At 37.9% G+C, this 21,064-nt stretch overlaps 1 protein-coding gene across 14 annotated transcripts in view; it reads left to right on the forward strand.

Annotated features, from left to right (window-relative positions):
- Positions 1–21,064, forward strand: part of PTPRD (protein tyrosine phosphatase receptor type D) — a 2,089,263-nt gene that overhangs the window by 2,020,868 nt on the left and 47,331 nt on the right. For all 14 annotated transcript variants that reach the window (XM_054689298.1, XM_054689299.1, XM_037494316.2 and 11 more), the window contains 3 exons: positions 1,676–1,851; positions 14,461–14,580; positions 15,080–15,234. In XM_054689298.1, coding sequence (XP_054545273.1) covers positions 1,676–1,851; positions 14,461–14,580; positions 15,080–15,234 — 451 coding nt within the window. The remainder of the gene's footprint in view (positions 1–1,675; positions 1,852–14,460; positions 14,581–15,079; positions 15,235–21,064) is intronic.

Raw genomic sequence — 21,064 nt, forward strand, 5'->3', positions numbered from 1 at the left:
ATATGTCCCATTATAAAGAAAATGTTCTTTTTTTCCCTCAAAAATTAATATAGCCCTCATATTTTCCCAGGGCAAGAAGGGGCCATGTAGAGGTTCTGTTGCTACTTCTCTGTCATACTAGTATCTCTGTAAAGTGCTTATTCTGCTCTTGGGATACACAACTTATACCTCCCAAGGAAATCATTTCCCCTTTTGAGTCTGGCAATTGGAAAATGCTTTATTAGATTGGAGATGAAGTCTGTCTCTCTGTAGTTACATCCTTCAGAACTGAAAAGTTGAGTCTAAACAGCATAAACCTAAACTTCTCTTTAGATTCTCACAGGAAACTCTTATCCTCAATTACTGCTTTTCCTTTGCCAGGCTGTAAGATCTTGCCCTTCTGCATCTGAAATAGCTTGGATTTCTTTAATCATTTTGGTCACTGTCTCAGGAAGAAATTCAAACTTTACGGCATCATGATGAAGGAAAATTAGACTTTCAATCAGACTATCTGCATTCAATTCTATCTCTGCTACTTATTAAATATTGGAACTGGTGTACATTACTTACACTTTCTGTCACCAGGGATAGCAAAAGTGAATAAGAGAGACATGGTCTAGAGTCAAAATAGGCAATAAGCAAGTTCACAATTAAATATATTTCAAGGACACACAATAAGTAGACTGTCAGAGGAGATCTGAAATGCCAGACTACCAAGGACAGACCATCTGAATGGAAGCTGAGTGTTTTATTCTGAAGAGACTGTGTTCTTGGGTGTGGGGTGGTGGGAGAGTGATGTCCCCTGCCAACTGAGGCAGGCTAAAGGCTGGAGTGTAGAAGGCAAAGAGGCGAGTGCACTGAGATTGTTGAGAGATTGGGTTTGAAGTATATGGGGAAGCCATTGTTGGGTTTGAGCAAGAGAAGTTACAGTGTCTGAAATATGGTTTTTTTTTTTTTTTAAATTGGTCTCATGCTGGATCCAAGGACAAAAGTAGAAGTTAGAAAACCAATTAGGTAGCAATTGCATAAGCCAAGGAGAGGTTCCTGTATGAAGTAACCACGGGAGATTGAAATCAGCTTTATTCTGCAGAGGTGAAGACACAGACTTTGTGGATAGACTGCCTAAAGATGAATGGCACTCTACCAGTGAGCATGGTTTTGAATCTCGGTGTACCCCAGTTTCCTCTTTGTAAAAGATATTCCCAGAGTTGTATTAGATGAGTTTATATATGACTTCTCTGTTAACTAAATGGGCAAAAACCTTTTCACTCTTCCATCCTAAATTGCATTTGCAGACTCAAGCATTATTTTATTCAGTTTTTGTCTGGTGTTGAGGAAGAACATGAGTGAAGATTGTGACCAGATAAGTATTTATCCTCCTCTGCAAGCTAGATTTGGCTGATGCAATTAAAAAAACCAGGCAACATGTGAGCGAAAAGGCATTCTGTGGACCCCTGGTTGTATTTTCACTCCTTCGGTAATTTATCATATATTACAAATACCCCAACACCTCAAACCTTGCATTTCTTTAATATGATGATCCTGATCATGCCTCTTTAAAACCATACTTCAACGTATTGTGAAATTCCTCTAACATAATGTGGAACCCGAATATAACATTGTCACTAGGCTTTTCCTCAGGCTGTTTTCTCTTATAATGCATTCACCTCCTTGAATCACTCTTCTTGTCTTACAGGCATCCCAGGAAGTGACTATGTGAATGCCAATTATATAGATGGCTATAGGAAACAAAATGCCTATATCGCCACACAGGGATCTCTCCCTGAAACATTCGGGGACTTTTGGAGAATGATATGGGAACAGCGAAGTGCTACAGTCGTTATGATGACCAAACTAGAAGAACGGTCCAGGGTAAGAATAAACATCCATGTCCTCCCTTTTAAAAATCTTCCCTTGGACAATCCCTATGTTGCAGCTTTTCTGTTGTTCAGAATCTAACCTTTCCCTAAGGTCTTTCTCACAGACTCTAATTGTAGACGGGCATCAACTACTCTGATTAGACCATTCTTTCACATTCTTCTGTACATTTCAAAAAGGAAATTTTCTCATGATATATTTGTGATTTACCAAAGAAAAAGTCATATTCAAGGAAGTTGACATCGAGAAAATAAATACTAGTTTGAACCTTTTTCTAAAACTCAGAGTGAACAGGAACATACAGACTCTGGGAAAGAATCCCACCAATATGTAATACCCAGTATTTTCAACTGTTCATTTTCATAGTCTATAGTGTTAGACTTAAAATGTTGTGAAGCAGCCTCTTATTTAAATTATTCAAATTAGCATGAATTAAGTCAGGGCAGCCAGAAAAAATGATGTGACTTAATACACAGCTGAGAAAACATATAAATGTGTCGAGGGCATTTTGCTAGTTTTGACTTTTCCAAAATGAATAGATTTTAATGGTGGAGTCATTGCTTATTAAGGTCCAAGAAAGGAGTTTTATTCATCATATGGGTCCAATATTATGGTGCATGGCACATTGGCTAAATACCGTTGATTTGCAAAACTAAAACATAACGGGTAAGGATTGTTTCATATCACCAAGTGAATGTGTAAATATTGTAGCCATCTGATAAAAATAAATATTTAACCTTGAGTATTTGGTTTATAAATCTGAAAAAAAATCACTGAAGAAAGCACTGTGACAGCAGATTGGGACACTTGAGTCAGAACTTGAGTCTACCACTGAAAGGTCCCTTTCACTGCACATGGTCTCTAATATTAAAAAATAGTCAAAGTCCAAGTCCCAGTTATTGTGCTATTTAAATGTCCTTCTAAGCTCAATACATGGCAGGTTGTCTTATACTACATGTGCACGTGAGAGAAAAGTTGAGGCAGCAGGAGCTTTATAAGGGAGAAGCTCAGATTTAGGGAAATACGAAAGTCTCAGATGTTTATTTAAAGGTGAGAAATCAAAAGATAAGTTATACATCTAGCTTAGTAAATGGAGGAAGCAATTAGATCTTTTCAAAACAAAAATTCTGTGAAGTCCACAGAAATATTGAAATATTGTTTAAAATTAATTGGCATAAATACTGTCATGATTGAAGATAGGTATCTGTTTCAGACTCTACAAGCAAGATCATTGAAAAGACATAAATAGATCTATTCTACATATGGACTCAAGGTTTCCTCCATTAAGCAAGCCTTTTCTTAAAAAAAAAAAAAACCAACAACAACAAAAAAAAAACCAGAAACACGCCCCCACATCCAAATGATTCTTGGATTTAGTGGCCAATAATTACAACACTATCTAACGTATATTAGATGCCTCGATATTTCACAACCCCACAAGATAAAGTCTATGATCTCCACTTACAAATGAGTAAACTGATGCCTAGAACAATCCAGAAGGTCACCCAAAGGCATTCAATTACAAAGGTAAGAATTAAGGTTTGAAGATAGACAATCCGGCTTCAGAGTACATGTTCTTAACCACTAGACCATACTGCCCGTTAATACTCCTGTGAAGCTGAGACAGCTGAAGTATTATGGCATGCGCATAATTCCAACCTTCTCAGACCTCTCTGCCTGGAGATACCAGCTGGTAACAAGAAGTCATTTGCAAAAGCTGTGTTCGGTAAAACACACATTTTATCTTGACACTGCAGGCCTTCATTAAACCATGCACAGAAACTTATTTTGAAATAACCAAATGAAATCCGGCCCCTTTTCTTCCTAATTGCTTCTAATAATAAAGTTAGTTGTACTGGCCCCAGTGCCACTGCAACATCTGATGGTAATGAGCAGTTCTTGGCGGAAGGCATTGTGACTTAAATACCTACAGTTTATCTTTATGTTGCAGGCTACCTTTCCCCCCACCTCAGACACGGGAACTTATTTGGAAGTTACTAAATGAACCTCTGTGTGCTCCCTTCATTAATTACTCTTTGCTGATGCAAGTTAGCTTTCTCCTTTGTTAAATGGCCGAGAGAAGCCAATGAAATGGCTGTCTTGTGATTTTTATTCTGGGGTGGTTCAGTCTGTACCCAAACTTGTGATGACCTGCATCAGCCAATTTTGAGGAGTCTCAGCCATGAACCATCTCATCATACAAATGAGCTCTGACCTTTCAGGCTCAGAAGTCCTTTGTCTCTCAGTCTAGAACACTTGTGAATAAATGGCCAAAGGCAATAGAGAGTTCTAACAGAGCAGTGGACCCCCACATGATTCACCTGCTCTTCCATCTTCCTCCCTCACACCCTCCCACCTCACTTTCTCCCTATGCAATTACCCTTTCACCTAAAGTTTCAGGGAGGAAAGAGAAAACATTCCTGGATTCTCATGCAAACACTTGGATTGAGTTTCACTATAAAAACAATGTTATATACAGTGGTTAGTTGTGACTGAAATAATAGCTCCACACTTAAAGCACTTTGTGGATTATTATGTGGGCTGACCTGGGACTCAATGAATTCTCAATTCCCAGCAGCCACCTTGTCGAAGTAGACATGTGAACTAACCTGCCTTTACTTAGGAACTGCCTGCAGTTGCCCTCATAAAGGAAGGTGGTCCAAGTAATTTAAACAAATCACCTCTCCAAGGGCTGAATTCTGTAATTTCATTATTTTGATTCAGGCTCAGATTCCTGAAATAATATTCATCCCCTTGGTATATAGAAAAAAAATGTGTGTAGGGCCTCCCCGGTGGCGCAGCGGTTGAGCGCTGGGTTGTGAAGCTGCCCACAGCCTCTGCAGCGCCGATTCAATCCCCGGCTGCTCCCCTGCCACCAGAGGAGGGCCCCACATGGCGCGCAGACCTCTCCTGCCGCCCGCTGCTCCCCTCAGCAGTGTACTTCGGTCCTTCTGCCTGCTCTGCTCCCTGCTCTGGCTCTGGTGAATTCTCTCACCCTCCTGCGCTTCTGACTGTACCCAGTGCTTGAATGAGTGAATGAATGAATGAATGAATGAATGAATAAATAAATAAATCTTTAAAAAAAAAAGAAAAAATGTGTGTAAACACTCTAGTATATTAGATGTATGCAGAAATACCTACTAACTGGAGATTTAAGGTGGGGAAGAAAAAAAGAGAGGGAAAGAGAATAGAAGGTAGCATGAAATCACACACGCCTGCCTAGGAGTGACTTCATGAGACAGAAGGGGGAGCATCTTGCATTCAAATGTGTGGGGTTAGATCCCAAGTTTACCACATCTTTGCCATGTGACAATGACTAGACTTCAAATTCACATTTCTCCTTTTTTGATTACACAGAAGGATTATTAGGGGTTTTCACTGAGATGAAAAATGTGACTCTTTGAGGATCACATATCATAGTTTGGTTGAGGGATTTTGGAGTCTTCATTGCGACAATTAGAACTGACAGCCAAATAACATTTTGTTCCCAGATGAAACATACCTGTTTCTCTGTATTTGACAATGAATACTGACTAAGCTCATAGAGCCATTGTACCTGGTAAAGTCTGCCACTGTTCCCAGAGTAGCACATCTATTGTGGTCAAGAGGAGAGTGTAGCTAGAACATGGGACTCCCCTGACCTTGCCTTTCTCCAAGGCAAAATCTCTAGAAGAAGACCTGACTAAAGGCGCTTGTTAATCAGTCTAGCAAAGAGCCAATAGAATAGTCTGAGTGCTGCGTTCACTGCAATCCTATGAAGCAATACAATATAAGTGAGTAATAGGGCATTAAACTACATGTAGTAACAACTGTCATGAAGGATAATATATTTGTGACATCACATTTCCCTTTTGGTTCCTTTTGCATTCTCTCTCCCCTTCTTAAAAATTGATGATGCCAGGAAATTCTCCCCTCAGGAACCATCTTCTCTGCTTTCCAGTGTTCTGTTTTGCCTAAGTCTGGCTAACTCAGAGCTCTTTATTCTCCTATGGTTGATAAAGCAGTAGTTCTTGTAACTTTTGCTGAGTTAGAACAACATACTCAAGCAAAAGGCAACAGGGTTCATTAGCATGTGTTTGAAATTTTCTGGCCTTTTGTGAGAGAATTGACCATTCTGAGCATTTGAATAGGTGAAGAAGGCCTTGCAGATGTTAGATAAAACTTAAGACTTAAATTGAGCTTCTGAAAACTTAGATTCGTTGCTGTTTAAGAGCTATTTATTACTCCCTCTCAAAGGTGCCCTTGAAAGAATCCCAAACTTAACAAAGATAACTGTTTTCAACTGGGTATATATTCAGTTATTAACCCAGAAGGAATATGCATAAGTTGAATATTTTTATCAATTTCATTAGGATATACAGAGAAACTAAAGGCTAAGACCTAGAACCTTAAAAGTAACGTCTGAGTGCTGCCTGAAAATACACACGATTAATTTAAGGCCTTCTAGAATGTACTGTGTGACATGAGATACTGTTAGTGGGTTTTATTCCACACTTTCCATCTTTCTTGCCAGATCTTCTCAAGTTCTGTGTAGTTCATTGATTCTGTAGCAAGTCATTCTTGTGCCCTAGAATGTGGTCTCTAATTGTTTCCATGTTTCATAACATGCCAATAAGCACATGAATTGGTTTGGGCAACCACATGGAGGGAAAAAGTTCGGAAAAAGTGAAGCACTGGTAAGAAAGTAAAATGTACGCAGCTAGGATTTCTACTCCAAGGGTGTCATTTGTGGGCAACTGGGACACATGGTTGGCAGCCTCACTTGAAGAATTGGATTCTGTTAGCTAAGATTTGCCAAGGTGATTCCTGGGCTAAAAAGCTCTATTATTTAGTGGGTGATTGTCCACTTTTCCCCTTCCTCTGTCTGCATTTAGCTGTTTCTCCTCTAGTTTGTTTCCCATTTGAGGTGCACAGGCAGGAAATGTATAAAACCTCATGATTCACAAATTCTTGAGCAGCCTTTATTAGTGGTGGAAGCTGAAATGGTTTAATCCAGATTAATGGCCATCTGGATGTCACTTGTCCTCATTGGTCTGCCTTCTGTCATGGTCGCTAGGTGACTCTCATTGTTGCCTCTATTGTCCTTTAAGATTTACAGGGGGAATAGATTCTCTTACTGGCTATTATTGTGGTGTTCTTAGTGCTATAAATATTGAGCATGAGGAGTGAAATTTTGACACTCAACAAGGGGTACATGATTTGACTGAGCAGTGGGCCACACTGATCTGTCGTCCAAGTGAACGATTAGAAGGTAGGACTTTTGTACTTGGTTTCTAAAATATCTAACTCCCATTTTCTATTCCAAAATAAAGAATCCCTCAAACCAGTTGATGGCATTTATTTCCAGAGCAGATCAAATAGTTTGTGCATCATAACTTTAGTTTATCTTAGGCTTGAGAATGGGAAGATTCTTGCTCCATTAATTTTTGTTTGTGCTAATGAATGCAAGTTAGATGCTGTAGAGGCCAAAGGGACTGAACTAGCATTAACTACACTGTGTTAATAGCTTAGGAAATTGGAATAGAGCGAATTGATATTTGGCCAGTAGAGCACTTATGATCTAATGGCCACTTACTTCTCCTCCTATATCCTCCCCAGTCTTTGGATGTCACCTTTGTCAATATCTTCCAACAAAGTGAAGTTGAGATATAGGCATATTCACATTGACTTTGTTGCTAAGAGGGAGGTTTTTGGCAGTAAATAGCCAAAGGGAGATTTTGGTCAAATGTTTTCTTATTTTTCAGTAAAACAAATCTTGTCATTCTTCTCAAATCTTGAGGTCCTTTGGGTTAAAAGTTGGCAGAATCCCATTGAAGATTATAAATGGCAGTGTTATTGCTTTCATTGTCGTTATCGGTTTTGGAAGGCCCAACCTTAGCCAGTGGCAAGATAATTCTTGGCCCCTCCGGTTTGTCAAGGTTCGGTAAGTTTAATGAAGAGCACATGCTTTCCAAATACCAGGCCCATGTCCTTTTCCAAATGGGACTGAAAGTGCCAAAGGCCTTGAACATTTAATTTCTCAAACTGCAGCCTTAAGCGCAGCCTATCTAGGGCAACAGAAACTGCTTTTTCCTTAAGCAACTATAGGAACGGCAGCAGGCATTGCCTTTGGAGGCTGCGTGATGTATGGGATAGTTTTTGAAAAGTGGTGGATATGTAATATAAATAGGACACTGGCAACCAAAAGAATGATGCCCATGTTGGCAACCTAAAGGATGTCTGGGTCCTTATCTAGAAATTTCCATACACTTGGTTTTCTCTTGTCAGTAGACACAGTGTCAGATAAAGAGAAAGAATCCACCAATTGCTTACTGTTTGTTCATTTTCTGGATGTCCTATCTTGTTTTCCCACTCCACCTCCCCTTTTTGAATGGTAGCCTAGCGAGTCTCACTTGAAATAGCCCCATTAATGTGATCTGGGGGTATCTGTTCCTAAATAAGGTGTTGAACAGGGAGGAGGAAAGGCAAGTACTGCTGTTTACTTTATGCAAAGGCTTCCTTATTAAGTGCATCCAGGTTATAGCATTCTCAGGCTGGATTGGGTCATTCGTAAGGTTTTGAGATATATGGATTAATCTCTCTGTCCAGACCAGATAGGTGTTCCACTGGTGTGCATTGGTATAGATGTACTGATTGTTAAAATATTGAAATGCATCAGTTCTGACACACAGTAATGATCTTTATATTGAAATTTTAAGTCACTTGATGATATTGCTTAGTGACAGTGGCATGAGTGTTGCTGTGCCAACAGACAGCGACTCAGAAAACCAAGGCAGGTGTAGAGGTGGCAGTAGGGCTACGTGGAACACCCAACCTCATTCCAGAGTGAGTGGGACTAAGGTGCAAACACTAAGAGCCCAAACCAGGTGTGAAGAGCTGATATCTGGGCGCTACATGGCTGTGACAGAGAGGCAATTTAAACATTTTTCTCTAGTTAAAACAAAATGCCAGAGAGTTGAGATGTAATGACTATTGATTTAATGAGAGAAGTCATTGGAAAGGTTGAGTACATCCCCCTGTGTTATCTTCTGACAGACACATTGCCTTAGTTCATTCAGGTGGCCAAAACAGAATGCTGTAGACTGCATGGCTTATAAACAACTGAAAGTTACTTCTTACAGTTCTGGAGACTGACAAGGACAAGGTCAAAGTGCTGGCAAATTAGGTGTCTGGTGAGAGCCCTTTTCCTGGTTCACAGACAACTGTCTTCTGATTGACTCTTGGCATGGTAGACAGTGCAAAGGAGCTCACTGTGGTCTCCTGTCATGCACTAACCCCATTCTTGAAGATCCACCTCTTTGATTTAATCATTCCCCAAAGACTCCACTGCTGGTATCATAGCATAGGAGATTAGGTTTCTGTGTGTGGATTGGATTAAGGGACATCTATATTTCATATTTCAGTCTTTAGCACAAATGAATATCATCTTTTAGATTAATAAACGGTTTGGAAAGTAAAAACTTTAGTGGACCAATTAAGAAGGTTTATAGTGCATAATTTTGTTTTAGGGAATAGTATCTTCCAACTTCCATGCTTTTGTTTATGCCAAGCTAATACTTCATTGGTAGATTCTTTATTATGTATATTAGAGTGATCTAATATTGGGTATTCCTATGCTTCTGATTCTTTACTAAAAAGTGGTTCTCGGTAAAGAAAACAGATGTAGCAATTATTGAGTGCAGATAAGAACACTGTCGCTAAAAGACAATGGAATTATTAAGATGATCTTGGTCCTTATTGTGGAAATCAAGTATTAAATCTGATTTTAAAAACTGCCAAGAGAGATAGTACAACCTGGAGAAATAAACTGATCTGCACATAGTTTTTCTGCCCAGTAAAATATATCCTCGTATTTAAGTAAAACCTTTTATTACATTCCCCCTTATTGAATGGGTTTTGGTAAGTGAGCTTTAATATTGTCATATTCCCAGTAACAACTTTGATTTGTACTATAAGGTTAGCATATTTGCTATTCATTCCTTATAGGAGAATCCTCTGCCCAAACTATACCAGTTTCAGTAACAGTTATAGGTTTCCCAGATCATTTATTGTCCATTCAAAATCCTTCTGTGGCTAAATATCCTGGCCCTAGGCTGGCTTTTCAAAGTATTATGTGGCAGATGCCTTTGTATTTAGTGAAACTGTGATACTTTGGAAGTACTGGTTTGTTACATTGAAAGTTCTGGTGCTTTGCCATGCTGCCACGCTCACTAGGTCTTCGATAATTTGAGGAGGTCTTGTTTCTGGTAAGTCTGAGATAATTTTAAAGTAAGCCAACCTAGACCATGGTGTAGTTGATTATAAAGTTGGCTTCTATTTGATAAGTACCTACTTTTTGCCAGGCACATGCAAGGTAAGCCCTGTGGAGTAAAATGGAACTAGAAGGACAGCATTTCCCTGATGTACAATCAGCAGAACTGTTGGATCAACTCCTGCGACATTATTTCTAGTAACAAATTTTCTTTCAAATATATTTAAATATGTTTTATCCTTCCATCAATCAACTTTTGATAGTTTTCTGTGTAAGAAAGTAAAATAAATTCCATAGCATACATTTAGCAATGGTCAGTGTGTTCTTCCCATAATTATGGAAAAATGAAACTTACCACAGAAGGGTATTTACTTTTTGATGGTAGAAATAGCTCCCCCACATTCTGCCAGAAGTTCAAACTATGTCATTAGTAATAATTTGTGTAGCACCTAGAATGTCCTAAGTAACTATCTCCTGGGAATAATGACATGCTCCTTTTTTCACACTTGAAATGACTTAGTTTGTAACAACCACCCAAATTGAGCATATAATCTGACTAGTAATTAATAATAGCTATTACCTCTTAAATGCCTCTTTATGCCAGTCATTGGTTTTAGTTTCATTTTTGAGCCTTACAATAGTAACCTTGTCATACAGGCGGTATCATTCCCTTTTTTTAAGATTTATTTTTATTTATGCATACAAGAACTGGGGTGTAAGCCAGAGGTGCGTGGGGTGAGAGGAATCACCAGCAACACAGTGGGGAGCAGAACAAGCGGATCTACTGAAATACACTGTTGAGGGGAGTACCGGGCGAGTCAGGAGAGGTCTGCTGTGCCATATGTGGGTAGTTCGCTGGCTGGGTATGGAACTCATGACAAAGTGGCTGGTGATAGCTTCATAGTGCTGAGACCATCTGATAGGGTGCCACCAGGGAGGCCTTCATTCCCATTTTAAAGATGAGGGCTTTCAGGTTTTGATCCTAGAAATAGAAAAGTAGGTTACTGGTCGACGAGCAAGACTTGCCCATCTTCCACAACAAGATTCAAATCGGAAAGGCAAAAAAAAAAAAACAGAACTCAAATCCAGTATCTCCTGCCTTCTAGTCTATGTGTATATGTGTGTGTGTGTGTGTGTGTATTTTTTTTCAAACTGCAGCCTCTTGCACTTCTCAACACTAACACTCTGCTTTATGCATGAATTCTAACAAGTAGTTATCCTGTCTAGAAATACCTTCTGAGATTTACTTCCAGGAAAAGAAAAAAAAGTTGGGGACAGGACTGTCGTCAAAAAACACTTCAATGGAGGAAAATAGAGCTGTTCACTTGCATGAACTAGTGAGGTGGGGGAGAGGATGAGCAGAATCATTTCTCCTGTGTTCTTTTCTCACTACACTTCTTACTTGCTCTCCAACATTGAAATTTGTTAAGTGTATCACTCAAAATGAAGGTCTTAATATTAATAAGTAAATCTAATCCCTGAGATTAAGTCATCAGAAATCAGATGGAACCAGTGAAGGCTAGTCAAAGAGTAAGGTGGGGGAGAAGGTGCTGAGGGAAGAATGAATTGCTGTAGCTGTTCAGATAAGCCAGGGATCGCTTCTCATCCCCCTGCTGAGCCCGTGAGTGTATGTGCACCTTCGTAACATTTTTTTTTTTCATAAACTGTCATCGTGAAATATTTCCTTAGAGAAAACAGATATGTTGAAATATATGTGCTTTAAAAAATACTTCCAATTTTTGTAGGTGAGTTCAAAACATTTTTAAACATTTTTTTTCATAAGAGTAAGATTAAAGTGCTTTATTTAAATTGACTAAAAATTTCAATGAAAGCTTTCATGACCTTTACTATTTCTAGTAATGTTTTGTGATGTTTTTCTCTAAAGAGATCAGAGTCTAGCTGAGCAATAATAGTTGCAATTTCAAACTTGTTACAACCAGTATGAGAATAATTAGTATAAATTTACTTTTTCTTCCATTTTGGGGTTGCAGAAGATTTGTAGATGGAAGATCAAATAATAGTGATTTATTTTTCCAACGGTCACATGAAGGATGAGCTATAGTCCTTTCCTTCATCTTACCTCTCTAAAAATCTGAGAATAACCACTTCCAGACTTTGAAGTACAATTACACTCACCTTACAATTTCGAGGAATTGATTTGCTGTTTTTGTGTCCATCCTAGTGATTTATTTTTTTCCCTTGGTTTTTATTTGAAAGAGTTACCATCACCAGCTGAAACGGTTAAATAATATTTGAGTTTCTCAATTTTTTAATGTAGCATATTGCTGGCATTCTGTCAAATGTTGCAGTATGAGGCCTCCAAAGTTACTTTTGTATTAAGAGGACATTAATTTGGCATCTATTTCATGGTTTGAATCAGAGCCTTTGGCTTTTGTGATTTGCTCTATTTAGGTGGAGCTGCTGTGGTGAATTCAGGGATGACTTGTTTAATTTATTTAAGTTTTTAAAGGATTTTATTCTTGCTTAGAAGAACTGGGGTATAGGCTAGAGGTTTGGGGGGTGAAGATGAGAGGATTCTCCAGAGACAGAGTGGGGAACAGAGCAGGCAGATTGACTGAAGTACACTGCTAAGGGGAGCAACAGGCGAAATAGGAGAGGTCTGCTGCACCATGGGGGTTAGCTCCTTGATCAGGGATCAAACTCTAGGCCTTTGTGGTGATAGCATTTAATCCCTAGGCCACCACGGAGGCCCATGACTTGAGGTTTAATAGATGGACAGAGAACACATAGAAGCACACAACCCTATTTAGGCTACATCACTGTTCTTAAGAAATGGTCTGTCCCTTGTGTTGTCTGTCTTTGAGTTAGAACCTGTTACAGAAATAAGCAGTAAAGAATATTTTATGCATCTAGGAAAGCTGCAAGTATATTTAAAATATCTTAGTAAGTGTAAATTTGCTATTTCGCTGCGGGCCACTTTTGTTTATTTTTCATGAAATAGCTAATGTTTATTTGGTCTCATAGTTGAAATAAAACCACAGGAGTCAATTTTGTGAATTCCATCTCTGCTTTATCATATACTGTATGTTAAAATGTTACTCTCCTTTTTAGTGTGTAGGAAATTGTGTAGAGGATAAACCTCTCCCTCTGCCTTTTTAGAAGGTACATATCTAGACAGAATGAGGCTGAGTCCTTTGACAAGCAGATGCTATAGCTGTGAAACATAAGATTGCAATATTTTTCAGAGTGCTACTGATCCTTCTATTCAACATAAAAGTAAATAATTGTGTAGTGATTCCATTGGACAAAAAAAGCACCTAGTTGTCTACGATAATGATGCCTCATTGCTTTTGTCTAAATGCAGAGATTGTAACATTTTGAATCTTTCTTTTGTGAGTAGAAGGCTTGCTTCTAAATATCGAATTATACTAGATTTCTTTACCTGGAGAAATGCATATAATTTGTCTTATTTAATAAGTGCTCCCATTAAAAAAAAAACGGAAATATAAGGGTAAATGTATTCTGATCTATTTATGGCCTTACTAGAAAATGCAGCACTATGTTTGTCCTTTTTCACTTTTTAATGCTTTTTTAATACCCAAAGGACCCATTCAGTAAACTTAAGGCTTACTGCACTCTTGGAATTATTCTTTGTTGCATGTTAAAGTAATTGGGTTGAATAGTTTTTACGTGCTTTTACTCAACTCCACATAGAAGTTGTAGATATTATTTAAACTTTGCATTGGTAGTGTATGATCCCCTGAGACTATTCATAAAGGAAAAAAATTTAAACAGCTCTTTTCCCCTTGATATTATGGATTTAATTTGTTTGGATACAAATACCATTTATCTTGTATTTTAAATATGCTATGTTGTTTATTATGCTTTGATAGATTTGCAAATTATTTCTCGTTTTCTTTAAACAAGCATATTTGAAAATTGTGATAGCTCAAGATGAAGTAGCTTGTGCCTTTTAAACTTTGATGGATGAACACTAACTATGTCACCATGTAGTTTAAATGCCTGAGTGTAATCTCCCCGATGCGATTCATAACATGTATCCCAGAATAAATTTGTGTTTTCTTTTCAAGTTCTCTAAAGTTTCAAATACCTCTCTCCTTATTTTACTCAGCAACAATCTGCAATTTATTTTTCTCCAGGAAAATTGAATCTGTTACTGCTTCATATTCCTACCAGTTTGAAAAATGTGGTTTATATTGGCATCAGAGCAGTCATTTACATACATTGGGATAATAAGAATGCATGCCAGAGAAAGATCAACATGAAATGAAATGCAGAAAAAAGCTGTTTTCCTCCAATAGCAACTCAAAGTAAAGCTAATAGAGAAATTGATGAACGTCTGCCCTGAATATGTCACTTGTTTCTTCTAGGTGAAATGTGACCAGTATTGGCCCAGCAGAGGCACAGAAACCCATGGGCTGGTCCAAGTGACACTGCTGGACACCGTGGAGCTGGCCACATACTGTGTTCGAACATTTGCACTTTACAAGGTTTGCTTTTTATTTTTCCCCTCCCTTTTCTCATTATTGAAAGAAAGGTGCTTTTGAGAAATCAGATACCTTCAGGTTTTGCTTAAATCTTGATTCTACTGGCAACAGTGAAGAATGAAATAATTCTCCCATTATCACTAAGCAATTTTTCTCCTTGTCTGGCAATTTATCAGTAAATATGGAACTGCTGCTCTGGACTAAGTCTCAGCAAATGAAGGATAGATGAAGAAGAACTAGTTCCTCCTGGAAAATATAGCTGAAGCTCTCCTCATAGCTAAACTTGAGAAATGTAATGCTTTTTACCTAAGAGTTTTGTCTTCCTGAGCAAATGGCTGTCATTGACAAATAGCTTGCAGTTTAGATCTCGAAGAGTGTGTCCTCCCAAAAGATACGGGGGGAGGGGAGGAATTAAGAGTGTGCCCTGTTACCCCTTCCATATCACTGCTCATCCTGTCTGAGGTTGGACAGCAGAATTTCAGCCAGTGTTCCTACTTCACAGAATGGTTCGAGCGAGAAGAGAGAAGTGAGACAATTCCAATTTACCGCATGGCCTGATCATGGTGTTCCAGAGCACCCTACACCTTTTCTAGCTTTCTTACGAAGAGTCAAAACCTGTAACCCTCCTGATGCAGGCCCGATGGTTGTACACTGCAGGTAAGAACTGCTGTGAGCATTTGTTTTTCTATCAAACAGAAGGTTTGCTGGAAAGGAGCTGAGTAGTTCTTGATTGGCTGTTTTTTTCCCCAATTGCTTGGACTAGTAAATGCCTTTATAAATATACAGGTGCCTTTTTTGGTCAATTGAGGCCTGTATTAGCAATAGTAGGAAAGATTTTATATAGATATATATTCGCCCTGGAGACAGTAGGTGACCGAGTGGCCCATGCTAGTTGATGTTTGTATCAAAAATGGAAAAATGGCTAAACACAAAATTCAGTATGTACATGATCATACACAGACACACACACACGTGTATATATATTTATATATGAAATAAAGAATGCAGACTCAGACTTAAAATTGGGATCAAGTTTTATATGAAAGAATTCTCTTAAAAAAATGTGTGTATGTAGGGCCTCCCTGGTGACACAGGGGTTAAAGTCAGTGCTCTCAAACTTATCAGCAGCCACTGCAGTATGAGTTCCATCCCTGGCCAGGGACCTCACCCACATGGTGCAGCAGATCTCTTCTGTCTCGCCCGCTGCTCCCCTTAGCAGTGTCTTTCAGTAGAACCACTTGTTCTGCAACCCACTCTATCTCCGGTGAATCCTCTCACCCCTCCATATCCCCCTAGCCTACACCCCAGTTCTTGTAAGAGTAAATAAAAATCTTTAAAAAAAAATAAATAATTTATACACACACACACACATACACACACACACACACACACACATATATTATTCTCGGAATAACAAGAATGCATGCCAGAATAATATGAACGTAAAATGAAATGCAGAAAAAAAATCTGATGTTCTTCCACAAGTTCTCATGAGCCGATACAACCTTTTTACAAAACAATATTCTCCATATCACCGCTTAGATTATATGTAAGTGTTCATACCTTTTTAATATTCAACCTATGTCTTCAGGTTCTTGCATTCCTCTGAAGTATTACTTACAAATCACTAAAGATAGTTAGATTGCATTTATTCCTATTTATAAATGTATAGTCAATATAATTTCTTAATATTCTTTGTACCCTGAGTAATTAAAATGAGAGAACATGGCTTCCGACACAGATAAATAAGATTGCAGTGTGAAATTATGTAACAAAGAAAAGAAAGCATGCATCACAAATCATTCCTATAATAACTTTCTTTCACATCCCATATGATATATAGAATTATTTAGTCAATTCTAAAAACATGATCTGTTTTTACAGAGCATTGGGTGGAAAGGATACATCAGAATAAAAGTAATATAATTTTCCTAGGAAATCCTACCTGCAATGGTAATTATTGAACAATGACAAGGCAAATCCCAAACAAAATAGTGGTATGTTTCTTTTTCAGCAGCTTTCCCCCCAGAAAAAAAAACTAATAATAACATTACTTTATACTTGCAGACTATTTTACAAATCCTAAAGCATTCCCCCAGGCATATTTTTTTTTTCTGTAGAATTGCATTCCATAATGTTTCAGATGGTCATCTTTGGCAATTAACGTGTGTATATTATATTAGGTTGACCTCTAAGTCCAAATCTATCCTTCACCATACCAGTGTCCCCTTTTTCCTGATTGAACCCACCTTCTCCCCACTTTCTTTGTTATAAGGACTAATCTGTCATACAGTCCAAACATTCAGTATAATATGTTAGATCAAGGGGAAAAAATATAAGAGGTTATTACAGACAGGATGTGCTTCAAGTATTGATAGCTGAGGAGTTGGGGTATAATCAGCTTCATGCCTTATCATCTAGTGTTGCATAACTCTGGAGGACCTTTCATTATATTGCAAGTTTTTTGTATGATTCTGAAACGCTGGAAATTATTTTTATTAATTTCAGCAAATGTTTTTGCATCATGTAAGTAGATTTCTGGTTCTCTTACCTGCTGGTATCAGTAAATGCTAATTTGACCAGTTTGTAAAGTAATTTCTCAATAGGTTCTTGGAAACCCAACTTGAAACTAAGCTATGTGGCAGATGGGATTGTTTTTTCCTCATCAACATCAATGTTATTTGACATGATGTTATTGGAAGATCTGCTGTACTCTGTCATGTGAACTTATTTGCAGGCATCTGAGAGACATTGTGCCTGATTATGTGGTGTCTTTGCTTGGTATGCATTCGAGTTGTTTATGGAGATCACTGATGAAACTTTTTCATTTGGAGTTAGGCCACAAAGTCGGGAAACAGGAAGTTTGGACTCATTGAGGAAATGTCCTCATGTAGCTAATGGCAAAAATGCAATTTAAACAGACACATATATACACATACAGATATAAATAGAGATCTCAATATAGATACACACAGTTATGTGTAAAGTAATGGGAATGCAAACTAGGGAAAGGTGAAAATGTTTGCTGATAAAAAAGCATGATGATATTTGCATTGCATTTTAAAATACACCTCGTTCATTTCTGTAAATGAAAGTCGAGGTCCCAGAAAACTAGCATGGATGAATGGATGGATAAAATTTTTAATGCAATTTACCCTCTGCTGATCATAAACAAGGTATAGGCTATAGCTTAGCTACTTGGGGGGATGAAGTAAAATTTGCCAGCAAATAGGAGAAATAAGATAGCTATAAAGAGTTATTTTCAGAAACTACATATTACCACCCCCTGCCTCCACCCCACACACACTATGTAACGTTAAGCCACCTGAACTCACCTCTGAGAGATATAGATGATTCAGGAGAACTAAGGAAACAAAGATGAATGTGCAGAGCTAATCGTAGCTGACGTTTGAAAGTGCTGTGCCTGAGGCTTTAAAGAAGCTGTGTATTGAAACAACAGAAAAGTAGGTATGTTGGTGGAAGAAATTTGTTAGCAGCTTCAAAACAATGAGAGAAAGATACGGCATACCCTGAGCTATGGGAAATCATGTGTGCTCACCGATAGATAATCTCAGGTGTCTGGCAAGAAGTCTTAGCATTTGTTTAGAAGTCATGTCCCCATTGTCAGCATCCTGACCAGTGTGAATCTTTGATACACGTATGTTAAACCTCAAGAGCATAATTCTCCTGACATAGTGACAGAGAAAAGTCATTCTAATAACAGCTGTTCCTGTGGCATTCTAGAAATACTAGTTGAAAGTCTATCTATAAACAGGAAGGGATATACATAAAGCCACAATAGCTGAGTTATACAAGAGGACTCATCACCATGATCATATTGCAAATAATCACACAAAAATATTCTGGCATGTATAACTGTATTTCATGTGATTTCTCTTGTGAAGTAGTTGGATTTTTTTTTCTCTGTGGTGAGGAAATAGTAACAAACCCAACCCTTCTGCCAAACAGATTTGTGAAAAGGAGGAGTTTTATTTTCTAATACCAGTTGTATTAAGATAGAATTCAAATGCCATAAAATTCACATGCCAAAAAAAATTTCAAAGTATGCAGTTCAGTGGAATATTTTCATTACTTCAAACTAGCCTCTACTAATGTACCCATTAGCAGAGGCTCTCATTTCCCCCTCCCCAGCCCTAAGCAATCATTTATCTTCACTCTTCCTATGATTTTGCCTATTCTGGATATTTCATATGATTAGAATCATGCTGGATTTTTTCACTTAGCATAATGTTTTCAAGGCTCACTTGTTATTGCATGTATTGGTGCTTCATTGGTTTTTTTATGGACAAGTAAAATTCCAGTCTGGAATATTTCACACTTTGTTTTTCTATTAAGTCTGATAGGTGACAAAAAAAAAAAAAAAAAAAAAGGATGGGATGGAATAGGGAAAGAAAAAGAAAATTCATGTTTTTCCCATAATTTCTGTCGATGAGTAAATGTACCAGATTAAAAAGAGACTTTATGAATGAAATTCAATCAATGATAGGAAAAGTTTAAGGATTACCTTGTGTAATAAGCATAGATGAGTCCTTGGAAGGTCAAGGAGGAGGTTAAGGACTCCCACATTTCTAAAGGAGAGAATGTCTTATTCAACAGCTTTAGGAGGAAGGACCAATTCTAGGTCTCTGCCAGTTCATGCACAGCATATAGTGTCAACAGACAAACTGGAGAAACAGACTGCCTAGTTCAATCCCCACCCAGGGAGCTACCCACATGCTGCAGCAGACCACTTCTGACTCACCAACTGTTTCCTCAGCAGTGTATTTCTGTCAATCTGCCTGTTCTGCTCCCCACTCTGGTGAATTCTCTCACCCTCCACACCTCTGGCCTACACCCCAGTTCTTGTGTACATAAATAAATCTTTAAAAAATTAAAATAACATTACCAGTTTGCGTTTCCAGCATCAATATATGAATGCCCCATTTCTCTACCTCTTTGCAAATACTTGTTATCAAGTATGTTTTCATATGTGTATTGACCATATATATATTTTTTGGGGGGAAATGTCTATTCAAATCATGTTAATTCTTCAACTCAATTGCATATCTTCTTATTGAGTTACAAAGGTAGTTCCAAATAGTAGCCTCGTGAAATATATGAGTTACAAATATTTTCTCTTGTTCTGAGGGCTTTCTTATTATACCCTATACAGAGCAAAAGTTTTTAGTTTTTAAATTTTTGTTGAAGTACAACTAACTTATATTCATCAGGTAAACAACATAATGATATGCCATTTGTGCACAGTGTCTTTCCTCCTAAGAGTTTTATGGTTTCAGGTCTTACAGTTAGGTCTATTTTTTTGAATTGTTAGCTAAAGCATTTGTCTTTTTTTTTTTTTAATTTTTATATTCCTCATACAGTTAGGTCTTTAATTCATTTTTAGTTAATTTTTGTGAATGAGATGACATAGTGGTGCAATGAAATTTTTTTGCTGTCCAGTTTTTCTGATATCCTTTTTTGAAGAGATTTATATTTTTGTCTCATATGTTTTAAGTTAACTGACATTCTCAGTTCTGTATTCTGTTCCACTGGTTTGTAGCTTTATTTTTTTTTTGTTTGCTTGTTTATTAAGAACTGGGGTGCAGGCCAGAGTTGTGGGGCGGGGGGGGGGCGGTTGGGATGTGAGAGGATTCACCAGAGAAGGAGTGGGAAGCAGAACAGCCAGATCCACTGAAATACACTGCTGAGGTGAGCAGTGGGTGAGACAGGAGAGGTCTGCCTCGCCATTGGCTAGGTCCCTGGCCAGGGGTAGAACTCATGCCACAGTGGCTGCCGACAGCTTGATAGTGCTGACTTCAACCCCTGCGCCACCAGGGAGGCCCCCTGTAGCTTTATTTTTATACAGATCACATATAGTTTTCCTTGCTGTAGCTCTGCACCTTAGTTTGGAGTCAGGAAACATGTCTGTAGCTTTATTCCTCTTGCTCAAGATTGCTTTGGTTATTCAGTTTTTGTGTTTCCATACAGTTGTGACTTTGTTCATTCTATTTCTTTGAAAAATGGCATTAGAATTTGATAGGGATTGCACTGAATCTGTTGACCACTTGGGTAATATGGGCATTAATTCCATTAATTCTTATGCGCTCAGGATATTTTTCTATGTCTTTGCATCTTTTTCACTTTCTTTCACAAATGTCTTACAGTTTTCAGTGCATGCCTTTAACCTTGTTTAAATTTATTACCAGATATTTTATTCTTTTGATGCAATGGCAGATAGGATTGGTTTTTTTTTTTGGTTTTTTTTTTTAAGATTTATTTTATTTATTTATTTATATAAGCACTGGGTACAGTCAGAAGCGCGGGAGGGTGAGAGAATTAACCAGGATTGTTTTCATAATTCCTTTTTATGTTCATTTTTAGTGTATCAAGACAAATATTTGTATATTGATTTTGTACCATGCTTCTTTACTGAATTTAACAGTTCTGGTAGATTTTTTGACGGAGCAATTCATTGTTTCCTTTTGTA

This window comes from Talpa occidentalis, unplaced genomic scaffold (assembly GCF_014898055.3).
Source record: "Talpa occidentalis isolate TD23 unplaced genomic scaffold, MPIMG_talOcc4v2.1 talOcc4.7, whole genome shotgun sequence".
Lineage (NCBI taxonomy): Eukaryota > Metazoa > Chordata > Mammalia > Eulipotyphla > Talpidae > Talpa > Talpa occidentalis.